The sequence below is a fragment of the Dreissena polymorpha genome, chromosome 7, assembly GCF_020536995.1.
Source record: "Dreissena polymorpha isolate Duluth1 chromosome 7, UMN_Dpol_1.0, whole genome shotgun sequence".
Classification (NCBI taxonomy): domain Eukaryota; kingdom Metazoa; phylum Mollusca; class Bivalvia; order Myida; family Dreissenidae; genus Dreissena; species Dreissena polymorpha.
In genome coordinates this window covers 78,230,777-78,244,520 of record NC_068361.1, presented here as the reverse complement: position 1 = coordinate 78,244,520, position 13,744 = coordinate 78,230,777, and the positions used below count along the sequence as shown (strand labels likewise).

At 35.8% G+C, this 13,744-nt stretch overlaps 1 protein-coding gene across 1 annotated transcript in view; it reads left to right on the top strand.

Moving 5' to 3' along the window:
- LOC127837560 (mucin-2-like) overlaps window positions 1-13,744 on the top strand; it is a 40,283-nt gene that overhangs the window by 23,276 nt on the left and 3,263 nt on the right. Inside the window, exons 6-9 of the mRNA XM_052364752.1 lie at window positions 797-923; window positions 1,525-1,718; window positions 1,973-2,542; window positions 10,372-10,507. Coding sequence (XP_052220712.1) covers window positions 797-923; window positions 1,525-1,718; window positions 1,973-2,542; window positions 10,372-10,507 — 1,027 coding nt within the window. The remainder of the gene's footprint in view (window positions 1-796; window positions 924-1,524; window positions 1,719-1,972; window positions 2,543-10,371; window positions 10,508-13,744) is intronic.

Below are 13,744 nucleotides of genomic sequence, written 5' to 3'. Positions count from 1 at the left end.
TATAGTGCAAACATAACGGACATATGTGAGACCTCTATCGTGCGAACATAACTGACATATGGGGGAACCTCTATCGTGCGAACAAAGCTGACGTATTTGGGAACCTCTATCGTGCGAACATAACGGACATATGTGGGAACCTCTATCGTGCGAACATAACTGACATATGTGGGAACCTCTATCGTGCCAACATAACTGACGTATGTGAGACCTCTGTCGTGCCAACATAACTAACATATGTCAGACCTCTATCGTGCGAACATAACTGGCATATGTGAGACCTCTATCGTGCGTACATAACTGACATATGTGAGACCTATGTCGTGCGAACATAACTGACATATGTGAGACCTCTGTCGTGCGTACATAACTGACATATGTGAGACGTCTGTCGTGCGAACATAACTGACATATGTGAGACCTCTGTCGTGCATACATAACTGACTAATGTGAGAACCTCTATCATGCGTACATAACTGACATATGTGAGACCTCTGTCGTGCGTACATAACGGACATATGTGAGACCTCTGTCGTGCGAACATAACTGGCATATGTGAGACCTCAATCGTGCAAACATAACGGACATATGTGAGACCTCTATCGTGCAAATATAACTGGCATATGTGAGACCTCTGTCGTGCGAACAAAACGGACAAGTGTGGGACCTCTGTCGTGCGAACATAACCGACATATGTGAGACCTCTGTCGTGCGAACATAACTGACATGTGTGGGAACCTCTATCATGCGTATATAACTGACATACGTGAGACCTCTGTTATGCGCCTGTTCACAGAGTGTGAGGAGTGTGACGGGGCCAGCTGTGGTCAGAGCTCGGTGGTCACTTGTAATGCCTACGAATCCTTCTGCCTCAACGTGCTTCTCGTGGACAAACACGGCAACTTCAGCATCATCAAAAAAGGGTATTCATAGTCACACAAGTTGGCAAAACATTTCAACATCTTTCTGGGAAAACGGAGCTTAAGCATGCGCGTAAATTGTCGTTCCATATAAGCCTGTTTAGTCGTAAATTGTCGTTCATATTAGCCTGTTTAGTTCGCACAAAGTAATCAGGGACGATACATTGCGTTTCTCTGTATTTTTCGTTTAAATGAACTTTCTTGTAAGATGAATCCAGTCAATGCGGAAAGTGTCGTCCCTGATAAGCCTGTGCTAGGGCTTATCTGGGAAGAAACTTCAAGCAAATGCATTGAGCCCAATTCTACCAGAGCGCGACCTATTCAACGGTTGCGTGGAGTAGAATAAAAGACATTAAAAATATCATTTTTCTCCACTGTTTCCCTATCTCATACAAGCTGTAAAAGATGCACCAAAATTGATACTTAGATGATAGTAGATATTATACGTTTAACATACAGTTATTCAAGATCGGTATTACATAAACATGCACAACAAGAACGTTACACCTTGTTGAATCTATGTTCATATCGTTTGGAAACGTTAAGGGAACACACTATATGCATTTGGTTTGTTAACACCATGACATTTACCTGACTGTTCCAGATGCTCGAGCAGATACGAATGCCTATACGACCACTCTCACTTGCATGCTGATCCATGCGACTTCCGTGGAATTCCCGGTACCCCAAGTTTCGCCCCGGGCACAGAGCGCCTGTGTCAGTTTTGCTGCGACGGCACGGGCATGAGTGGCCCGTGCAATACACAACCCGTGCCGCAGAACACTATCGATTTCGATCGTAAGTTTTTGTACATTGTCAATTCACTGACCGATGATGATGTTAGTACCTATTCGAATATATACAATGTAGTTATTATATTTATGAATCATGACATTTGCTAATTTCCTCATTTTGCATGATATCTTTTATTTTAAATATATTCTTGTTATTTGAAAATTAACCAAATAAACTTTATAACAATAAACAAATATTTATAGTCTTATGATGTTAGTGTCATAAACGTGTCGATCTATAAATTACACCGGCATCAGCTAGCGTAACTCAGACGACAACGCTGGGTACACCTGCTACCACGCAGACGACAACTCTGAGTACACCTGCTATCACGCAGACGACAACGCTGGGTGCACCTGCTACCACACAGACGACAACGCTGGGTACACCATCTAACACGCAGACGACAACGCTGGGTACACCTTCTACCACGCAGACGACAACGCAGGGTACACCTGCTACTACGCTAACGACAACGCTGGGTACACCTGCTAATACGCAGACGACAACGCTGGGTACACCTGCTAAGACGCAGACAACAACGCTGGGTACACTTTCAAACAGTTCAACTCCAATTACGCAGAACACAACGATGGATACAGCTCTAAACAATTCAACTCCACACACGCAGACCACAGAGCTGACACCTCCAACCCATCACAACGCGATACCCCACACGCATCCCGCATCTACACAAGGCATTTCAACAATAACTCACATTACGCAGCCTGGTGTTAATACGACGGTAATGCCTTCGTCGTCATCCACGACAAGGAGGACCACTACACCACCCGCCCCGGGACACTACACCCTGCCACAAGTAGCAAGTATGTACATAGCCGGCACCATAGCTTAGAGATCTTATGATACTTGAACTCATGTGCGGCATTTTTATTTAGAATGTTTGCAGGGAATGACAGATTACAACTTGCACAATGAAGTACATATGTATATAATTATGAAAGAACTTCTTAATTGAAAAGGATTTTGAAAAGGTAACTGCTTAGCAGACAGTTAAAAAACAATACGAACTTTTTCTTCTGTTGTCCTTTCCTTTAGTGTTGGCTAAATTATCCATCAAACGCACACATGACATACATATTTTATCTGAGTTGAACCAACGATTACTGCTCTTTCTTTTAGCTTGATCTAAATGCATTGATTACATTGGATATGAGAAAGCGATTGATTGCGAAATAATAAAGGGCGCCATTTTGCAGTATATGTTGTGACACAAGTAAAACAATTCTTTATTTTTGTAAAAAGCTGTCACATATGAACATGACATTAAGGAAGTTAAAGAATGTGTGCCAGGTGGACTGTTTAACCCATTTATGCCTAGTGGACTCTCCCATCCTTCAAAATTGGATGAATTTTTTTCCAAAATTAGGGATGTCTAGTATATTAATTTCCATATTTAGAATAATTCTTACAGAAATTTCTTAAAGCAAATAGCGCAGACCCCGATGAGACGCCGCATCATGCGGCGTCTCATCGGGGTCTACGCTGTTTGCCAAGTTTTTTTCTAAACGCTAGGCATAAATGGGTTAAGGTCGAACAGTAGTTGGATAAAAGGAACCCACCTACTGATATGAAAATATACATAACTGGTTGTTATTTGTGTCATACTGTGTACGTTGTAAAATCTCAGTCATATGTATGTACCATCATCGCATCAGTGCGAAAAATGAAATGAAACTTTGCCTGTATTCCACTAAATGCAAGATAGTAAATGTATAGACAAGATAATTTGAAAACGCTTTAATCGGTAGATGATTTTTGGGGTGGACACATAGATTGATGTCGACCATCTAAGCTTGAAACGTGGAATTTAGGAGCAACTTAAACAAATGCAATTTGAATCAAATCCATTTATTTGGGAGGCAATTAAACGATTCGATTATAAAATCGTTTTCTAAATTAAATAGGATAAATAGGATAAATGTTGACGTCAGAAAATTAAGTAAATGTTTATTTAAGTGATATGTGTACATATAACATCATGTATACATTAAACTGAGTTTATGAGTACACTCGGTCCATCGCACCTAAAATTTACATTGACACCAGTAAAAAAATATAGTCATACAATAATGATGACCATGAAATCTTACATCTTAATATAATTACTCAGAATAATTCAAATAAAAAAGTGTCGCATGCGTTTTATGTTCCATTTTACAATGCAGCCAAACATCACACCTCATTTTTTTTAAACTTTTTCATTTAACTCAACTTTGGAAAAATAAATGTAACAAATAAACCATAAAGTGTGTAAACTGTTAAAAGTTGTGTTGCTGTTTAAAAAAAGAGGCCTGTTTAAATTTATTTCTCACACAATGATGCCATTTTCACTTTTTTACGGCCGGTTAAACTTGTGGACGGTTTGACTTGCATTGACCAATGATGATTCCCGAGGTTACTGTTCTATTCCGGAGACATATTTTAACAATGTTTGGTTAAGCAAACACAGTAAAAAAACATTGATGAAACAAAATATGTATTTCGACCGAATTGTAAACGTCATAAATAAAATAACACCTCCGAAAAATTGCAAAATAAACATTTCACTGAATCAAGTCCGCCGCTCTTCATTGTCCGGTTGCTGTAAACAACTTTTTAAACTCTTAACGTTTATATTAAGTTTTTAAGAGTTTTTGATCGTCTGGTTTAAAAAAACATATTTAAATAGTACAAAAACAGAATCTCTGAAAAAAGTCGATAGAACGATGTAATCTTGTGGATTTTGAACAATAGTGAACGACGTAACATGAGTGAGTTAAAAAATGTTACGGATGGCGTCGCAGTTGGTGTGGATTACACGCTAAATATGAAGAAGTCTCTGCAAAAGAAGCTGGATTCCACCGATCAAGGAGATGTGATTATATACGAGACAGGTGGAGGTTTTCGACTTTTACTTAACACTGGCATGTATGAACTTTTCAAAATTGCGGCCGATCAGTTTTTCACCAATTAACACTCTTCAGTATAAATGCTGCAAAGTTCCGGTGCACGACAGACAGGGAAATCTTGTTGAAACGCAATACAAGTTAAGTTCTGGTCGACAGGGTATTTATACTCTAAACTTGTATCACACAAAGAGTCCGTGTTTAGTCAACGGGAAAAACGCTCATCAGTTCACGGAAATTCACCTGCCAGTTATGTTAACAAACATAGAGGAAAGATTAGTTAATGACGAAACAACAACAACTGATGTAAACAATGCCTTCAAAAATCTTTTGATGTCAATAAGCAAAAATGAATCTAAACTTTCGGAGAATCAAAATGAAAATGAATCCAATAGCCACGAAGAATTACGTCGCCTCAATGAATCAGTTCAATCAGTACGAATAGAAAAACATGCTCGTCGAATTGTTAAAGACACAAATTCGAATATCCATGAGATATTGAATGATTTTATGAAATCCGTTTCGAGTGAACTAAATGAGCTCAAAAATGAAATGCGGGAACAAATTCTACACATAGATCGCGGTAATGTAGTGGATGAGGTGTCCGCCTAGCGATCGGGAGTTCGTGGGTTCGCTCCCTACTCAGGGAGCGTTCTTATTATCTCCTCCGTAGACACCAAGTACTGGTTCTTCCCAGGAAACGGACTCGATAATGTCCCTCTGCCTATAATGCTCTTAAGGGCGCTTGGCAGTATATATAGATATAGATATACAGACCTCAACGCAACTCGCTGAAATAAAAGATATTGTATGTGGTTTAAAAAATCAACACACTCTGTGCTGTAGTGACATGAAAAATAATTTGAAAGATACTACTTCAAATTCAGAATCTGTTAAAACGCAAATGTGCAACCTGAACGAGGGACTTCTAAAACGATGGCAACCCTTCGCTGAATCAATAAAAAACCAGATGTCTAAAATTTTAACGCAACAAACAAAAACTGAAATATCGCTAAATAAATTCATGGAAACTCCTACAAGATCGTATGAAGAAATTTCAAATAACAGCTCTTCGAATGTTCCGGTGACCCATTCTACGCAGAAAAAAGATCAAAGTTCTAATGCCGAAAATACAAATGACAGCTCTTCAGAGGTTTCTGAAATAAATAAAACACCAAATAAAGATCAAACCAAACAGTAACCAAACAAACGCTCATCATAGGTGACTCCATCTTGAAAGTGGTAAACAAGTCTGGCTTGCAGACGGACGTGGATGTACTTACTTGCCCAGGAAAGAAATTTCGTGAAATCCAGTCAACTCTGAGTAGCGAAATCGCTTCAAAGTACAAGAATATAATTGTTTATGCCGGGGGAAACGATGCTGCTTCCGGTTCTGCTCGATCTACGATTTACAATGACATTAAATCTCTAATCCTGGACATAAGAAGAAAATCGGAATCGTGCACAGTATATTTGTGTACCGCTTGTCCACGCATAGACACTGACGTACTTCCGCTTAATGAACTATTAAAGCGGACTGGAGAAGACATGCAAGTACGTATCATTGATTGTCATCATGCGTTTGTATTTGGCAATGGGAACACAGCCCGCCATTACTACCATCGAGACGGCATTCACCTCAATGCAAAAGGCACTAATGCTCTTGTTACAGCCATAAATCGACAACTATCAATAACAAGGCACGGGTCCGGCAACGGAAGTGTGAACGAACATCCCCAAATTGGTTCGTTTACAAACAGATCGCGATGGCAACAGGGTAAAACCTGCACGGTATGTAGACAGCGAAATCACAGCGCCGAAGACTGCTACAGAATCCGATGGGGCGCTGGCGGCTACTCGTACTACCATGGGCGCTAGAGGAAATACCTAGGACAGAGACGAGTCATGGCTCCAACGATATTTACAAAATAGGACAATTTTAATAGACAATCGCATGATATACAATAAACAAGCAGTATCCTTTCTCCAAATAGGTTCCATACACTTAAGTATATATGTATTGAATGTAATAATAATGTCTGCATATGTAATGCGAGCAATTCTCTTTTTAAAACATCTTATTGTTCAAATTATTTGACACCTAGTAAAAACAATATTGATAAATCTAGTTCAAGTACAAATTGCAATATTTCAAACATTGACAGGCGTATTACTATTGACAAGTGTGACAATAATACTGCTCCTAATTTAGACTTCAATTTTTGTAACAGAGGGTTAAATGTTGTTTGTCTTAACATACGTCACATCATGCCTAAATTAAATGAAATTAAATATGTACTTTCGCATTCAAAAATACATATTTTAGGACTTTGCGAAACATTTTTAATCAATGAAATACAAGATTCGGATATACAAATTCCAAATTTTAATTGTATTCGTCGTGACCGAGATAATCGTAAGGGTGGTGGCATAGTTGTTTATATTAAAAGACAATATACCTTTCAAACGTAGATTAGATTTAAATTCGTTAACTGTAACGGTAAAGAACTTTATATTTTAGGAGATTTAAATATGAACTTTCAGTCTGAAAAAGAAACATTCAAAAACTCTCGCTGGAATTCTTTTGTAATTTCAAATGGTCTTAAACAGTTAGTAATGGAACCAACAAGAAATACAAAGAAATCGTCTACAATTATTGATCATTAGTATACAAACCGACCCGATCGTATTAGCTATGTTTTTGTTTCATCGTATAGTGTTAGTGATAATTTTCCTGTATGTTTTACAAGACAAACGCATACAAAAATACACAAGAACAAGCATATATCAAAAGAATATAGGCAATTCAAACATTTTAAGGAACACACTTTCCAAAACGATTTATTAATCTCAAATTTAGAAATGATTGACAATGTCTCAGATCCCAATACATGTCTCAATTATTTACTTGATACCATAACATCAACATTAAACATCCATGCACCTATTAAAACAAAAAGAATTAAGTCAGAAATTTTACCTGGATGGTTTTCAGACGAAATTAAACATGCAATTAAAATGCGAGACAGGTTGAACAAACATCACAAAATCGACGATTACAAAAAACAAAGGAACCATGTAACGTTTCTTATAAGGAAATATAAACAACAATTTTATAATAACTCAGTAAAGGAAAATGTGTCAACAAAACATATATGGAAAACAATTAATTCCCTTGCACATCCAAATCCTTCCCTCAATCTGCCATTAACACTTGACGTAAATAATACAACCATTGACAGCATTCCTGAGATCTTAGACACATTCAACACACATTTTACTAACATATCCGATTTGATCACCAAAACTAAATTGTAACCATAAAAATTTCAAAACATATCTCAATGATAAACTCAAAACACATTTATTTGAAATTGCACCAATAACAGTATTCGAGGTCCGTAAAATAATCGACTGTTTAAAAAACAATAAAGCACCTGGCCTTGACAATATCGGTCCTGATATACTCAAACATTGTGGAGATACTATTGTCGGCTCAATAACATCAATAATATATAAGAGCATTCAAAGTGGATTTTTTCCGGACAGGCTTAAGAATGCATATATATTGCCTGTGCATAAAGAATCAGATAAAAATAACCTAAACAACTATTGACCCATTTCCATACTCCCTACTATTTCTAAGATATTTGAAAGACACATTTCAAATCAAATCAAGTCATTTCTTGGAAAACATCAATTGTTGCATACTTTTCGGTCTGGCTTTCGTCTAAATCATTCTTGTCAGTCATCATTGATTCGACTTATAGATTTTTAGCTACAAAACATAGATTCTGGATAAATTGTAGGGTCAGTATACCTTGACCACAGAAAAGCCTTTGACTTAGTAGATCATGATATTTTACTTAAAAAACTTTCTATGTATCATTTCTCTGAGAGTGTGCTTACGTTGATGCAGTCGTACCTATCTAACAGACAACAATGCGTCAAAGTCGGAACACAAAAATCATCTTTTCAAACTATAAAAGTCGGGGTACCACAAGGATCTATTCTCGGCCCTCTTCTCTTCCTTATATATATTAATGACATGCCGTTTTTCCTTCAAAAGGGAGCGCTAGATCTTTATGCAGATGACTCTACCTTACACGTAGCTGATGTTGACATTAAAATCATTCAAAGTACTTTGCAAAATGGCTTCGATATAATAAAAAATTGGTGCTCTTTTAACAATATATTAATACATCCAAACAAAAGTAATGCATGATATTATCCAGTGCTAACAAGTCTTCAAACACCTTATTAGTTAAAATCAACAACATTGTTATTAAACAAGTTGAACATCATCATTTACTTGGTATAACTGTTGACAAACATCTCACTTGGCAACTGCATATAAATAACGTCTGTCGAAAGCTCAACTCAAAGCTAGCCTTATTAAATGTATTAAACCCTATCTAAATTATGAAACAATTAAGTTGTTTTACAATTCATACATCTTGCCACATATGGACTATTGTTGTACAATATGCTGCTCAGCCTCAAGATCAAATTTAAAGAAGGTAATTTCGATACAGAAACGAGCTGCAAAAATAATAATGAATAAGCCGTTTTCCTCTCCTTGAATTCCGATTTTCAATAAACTGGGCTAGTTGTCATTTGAAAATAGGTGTAAATTTCTTGTTAGGACTATAGTGTACAAAGTTTTAGATGGCTCAATGCCTACTTATTTTGATGACGTTATTTTTGTATCGAATAACAATTCATACTCTCTTAGGTCCACCACCACAACGATTTATCATCTGTTGCATTTAAAACGAATTACGGAAAGCGTACTTTTTGCTGTTGTGCGAAAAAAATATGGAACTTTATTCCAAACAATATAGACAAGCACCTACAATTATTTCCTTTAAACGGCACTTTAAAAATCATTTGCTACAAACGCAAAACTTGTTTTGATATTGTGGATTGTATGGATTAAAATACTGCTTTTGGGTATTTTATTCTTCTTCTTTATGCTTTGTGATTGTCTGTTGTTATGAAAGAATGAAATAACCGTTATTATTATTATTATTTATTATTATTATTATTATTTATTATTATTATTATATTACTATTATTTTATATTATTATTATTTGTATACGTATTATTATTTTCATTATATATTGCTTTTGTTATTATTTTAAGGCTGATTGCAGTATGCTAGACATAGTTGAGTGATATTTACATATACTGTGATTTTGAAGACCGCATTGTAAAAAAGAAATGTTATTTCTTAATGTGTTATCTTCGTGAAATAAAGTTATTATTATTTTGGCTCTCCATGAACACTGCCCCATTGGTTGGCTTATTTGTCAAACACAAATGTACGGGTGCAACTACTAAACTAAGTTTACGGACTAAACGATTTTAACAGATACATTGAGTATCGATTTTTTACCTGTCGATTCCACTAGATTTCTGCTAAGTAATATACTTGTGTCTAGTGGTAATCACTCACTTTACAACGTAAGTCTAAATCCTTGCTGCGCTCAAACATACACACTCTTGTTTCGTATAAGAATTAAAACATACGTAGTAGATGTTACGTCTTATTTTTGTGGTGTAAACAAATTACAAAAAGATACTGGGTCGCAACGAAACGTATCCCAAATCTAGCACTTTTCGCCGTTAAACAAGTACCTGGTAACCAGTAAAATTGTTATATGGTCAATTCAACTTTGAAAGCCTAGTGGGCTATCAAATGGACGATATCCCCAATTAATATATTTCACCGGTTGCGTTTCAGCCCAGTGCGCAGTGTGCATGGGACCGCCTGAAATCTGTGAGCAGCTGACTCGCATAGTGCCGTGTAACCCGCCTAACAACTACTGCATCAACACGATCCATAACAGGGTCGACGGTACTCGGTCTGTCAACAGAACGTGAGTACTTTAACGTCTTGAAGTAGAAACGTATTAAAAAAATATTTACCATAAACCGTCATCTCGTACAATGTCACCATCAACAACGCCGCAACCAGCAGCAGCAGCACAGCCAATACCAGCAGCACCACAACACCATATCCGCTACTTTAACAAAACAGAACAGAACTTTTTAACGACTACACAGTGCATCGTCTGGCGTAGCTATGCTATATTATACATACATGTAAGAAAGTGATTATACAGTAAAATGGACCGACCGACAGACAGACAGACAGACAAACAAATTCCTTCACAAAATCAGATCACTAAATAAAAACTTCTTTATTACAAGTGCACATCAGGCTTGAGAATGTATACACTGGTGGCCTTTGGAGATAAGTAGATTTATGTGCTTTTTCCTAATATCTGTATAACATGGGCAGATTAAAATAAAATTGTATTTTAACTATTTTTCATATCCATATGATAATTTATATTCAATTTACAAAATTAAATCTGGACGTTCAAGTGTGTGTAACCAATATGGTTTAAAACAATCTCTGGCTCTGCCATTTCAATTCAGAGAGTAATGCACTGTTATCAAGATACTGGGAATTTTCTAACACGTACGCAAACCAATATTTAAATATTCTTATGTATCTTTGAATATATTGTGGATATATGCCCAATTCGCCGTATACTTCAGCAGAACACGCATAACTTCTTACACTTCGTAATCGCTTACACAATTTAAGGTTTATTCCTTCAAATTCGTTACATTTGGTATAACCCCAAACTTCTCACGAATGATTAAGTATTGGCAATACAAATGCATCGAATAGTTGACAAAATGATGATGGCTAAAGATCATTGTCGTTGCATTTAGAAAAAAGAACATTTAAGGATATTATGGCCTTTCCATTAAGATGTTCAATGTTTTTACCCAACCTCACAGTGTAATTTAAAACAAAACATAGATAATTTAAATCATCAACTACGTCTATTGGTTGTCTATTATAGGTCTTTTTTCATTTGCTAAACACGCCCTGCGTTTTTGAAGGACGATTATTTTTGTTTTTGTAATATTTACAGTTAGACTCCATTAACAGCAATATGAAAACAAAAGATCTTAGTGCATCTCAGTCTCTTCTGGAGTTTTACCTATAGTAGCCATATCATCAGCGAATAATAACACAATTAAAGTTAATTCATTGACAGTTAAGTCTTCATTAAAATTACACTTCAAATAAAGCCCTACATGTTCAACATATAATGAAAACAAAAGAAGTGGCATCATCTCCCCTTGTTGTAATCCAACAGCGTTATTAAAAAATTCAGAATAAGAAGGGCATACATTGACACAAGATTTTACTATGTGGTACATGTCTCAAACAATTCTTAGCAGTTTCCATCAATACCACTGTTATACAATTGTTTAACAAAGTGCATTTCTATAAATGGAATCAAACAATTTAATTATGTCTACGATATACGTGGATCCTCGTATTTCATTGAGGTATTTCTGAACAAGAGAATTATAATAAAAAGTGGATCACCGTGGGTCGCCATTTACGAAATCAGCATTTCGCATTCGAAATACTGTTATTTTCCGGACAGAACTTCTCTATGCGTTTATTTAAGACTGTAGAATATAGGTTGGACAAACATCTTACAAGTCTAATACCACGGTTAGTAACAACCTTATTGCCTTTTTATGTAGTGGTATAATCAAACCTTCCAACCAGTTTTCTGGGTAGTACCCTGAATTAAAAATCCCGTAACAAATATGACAAAATGACTAGCAAGAATATCAATACATTCCATGAAATACTCATTTAATTGCCTGTCATTGACTGGGGCTTTATTACCCTTGAGCGATTCAACTGCACAAAGGATTTCAATTAAGATGATAGGCTGGTCGAGTTCAGTATTACAACCAGATTATTAAATTCATGATGTATACACAACTATTCTGCTTCTTCATTTTAGCAGTTAGATGAACTTTTCTTAAATTAGCAAATCAATCTTTAAATGAATCAATATAAATATTAGCATAATCGGATTTTTGTTAACTTTTGAAGTATTTCCAAAATTCTTCGGGTTTACATCGTTTAAGATATTCAATATATTTCATTATTTGCCTATAACTTGTTTGTTTTTTTGTTTTGTTTTTTACATTTTCTTACGATTTTTTTAAAGAGGCTTTACTTTTCATTTAAACTACCCTATTTGCGTTATTTTGATGAAAATAAGATACAGGGGAGGATCTACTAAAGTAAATGGTCTGGCGTAAGTGAGAAAAATAGTTACTGGTATTCACAATTGCGGTCGACGGCTGATTATTAGATGTTTCCGTGCGAACTTGTGAACGGTTTGTACATTAACCATACATATTCGACATAATCCTTACGCACAGGAGGATCTACTGATACATTTAATCTCGTTAAGCCTGTAGATACATTATACATATTTTTTTATTGAATACTTAATAGGCAAGTGCAGAATTGCTTACGATTGACACGGTTCATTGTATTTGCATTTGAAATCATATATAATGTTTTCTCAGCAGTTTTCGAAAGGGACTCAAGAACCGCCTTGCGTGAACACAAGGATGCTTCTAACAGGCAATCGCAATATGAGTCGCGTTCTTAGTCCGCACATGCATTATGCCCAGTTTTCTCAGAGCGCGGTCCAATATTCATCAAAATTCGAAAATTAACCCCCATTTTCTAACCGGTCAGCACAGTAACCCCACTTTCCGTACCTGGTAAATAACTAGCCTAAAGCAAAAGTCATGTTACAAATTAGCCCGATTTGCAAATTCATAAATTGACAGACAAAACTATGTGAATACTGCTGTTCTTTTTTATGAAGTTGATACTAAATTACTATTGTACTTGAAATCTCTATATGCTTATTATAATGTAATGTAATTATGAATTTAGTGTTTATTATTATTCGAAAGCAGCACATAAAGACAGGATATTGGAGACTTTAATAGACCGCAAACACGCATTATTGAGTTTAAATTGTTATTTGTTATGAAACCACTGCTTTATGAACATGCATGATCAGATTGCACATGCATTTAATCAATTTCAGTAATAACACAAAAACAAAACCCATAAATATACAATAATATTAATACACACACACACTTTGTTTTGATTATGCAAAAATAAATATACAATTGTTTGTTTGTACAGTTCGTTGAGAGACAAAGTTATCCGTAAACAACACTGAATGAAACAGAGT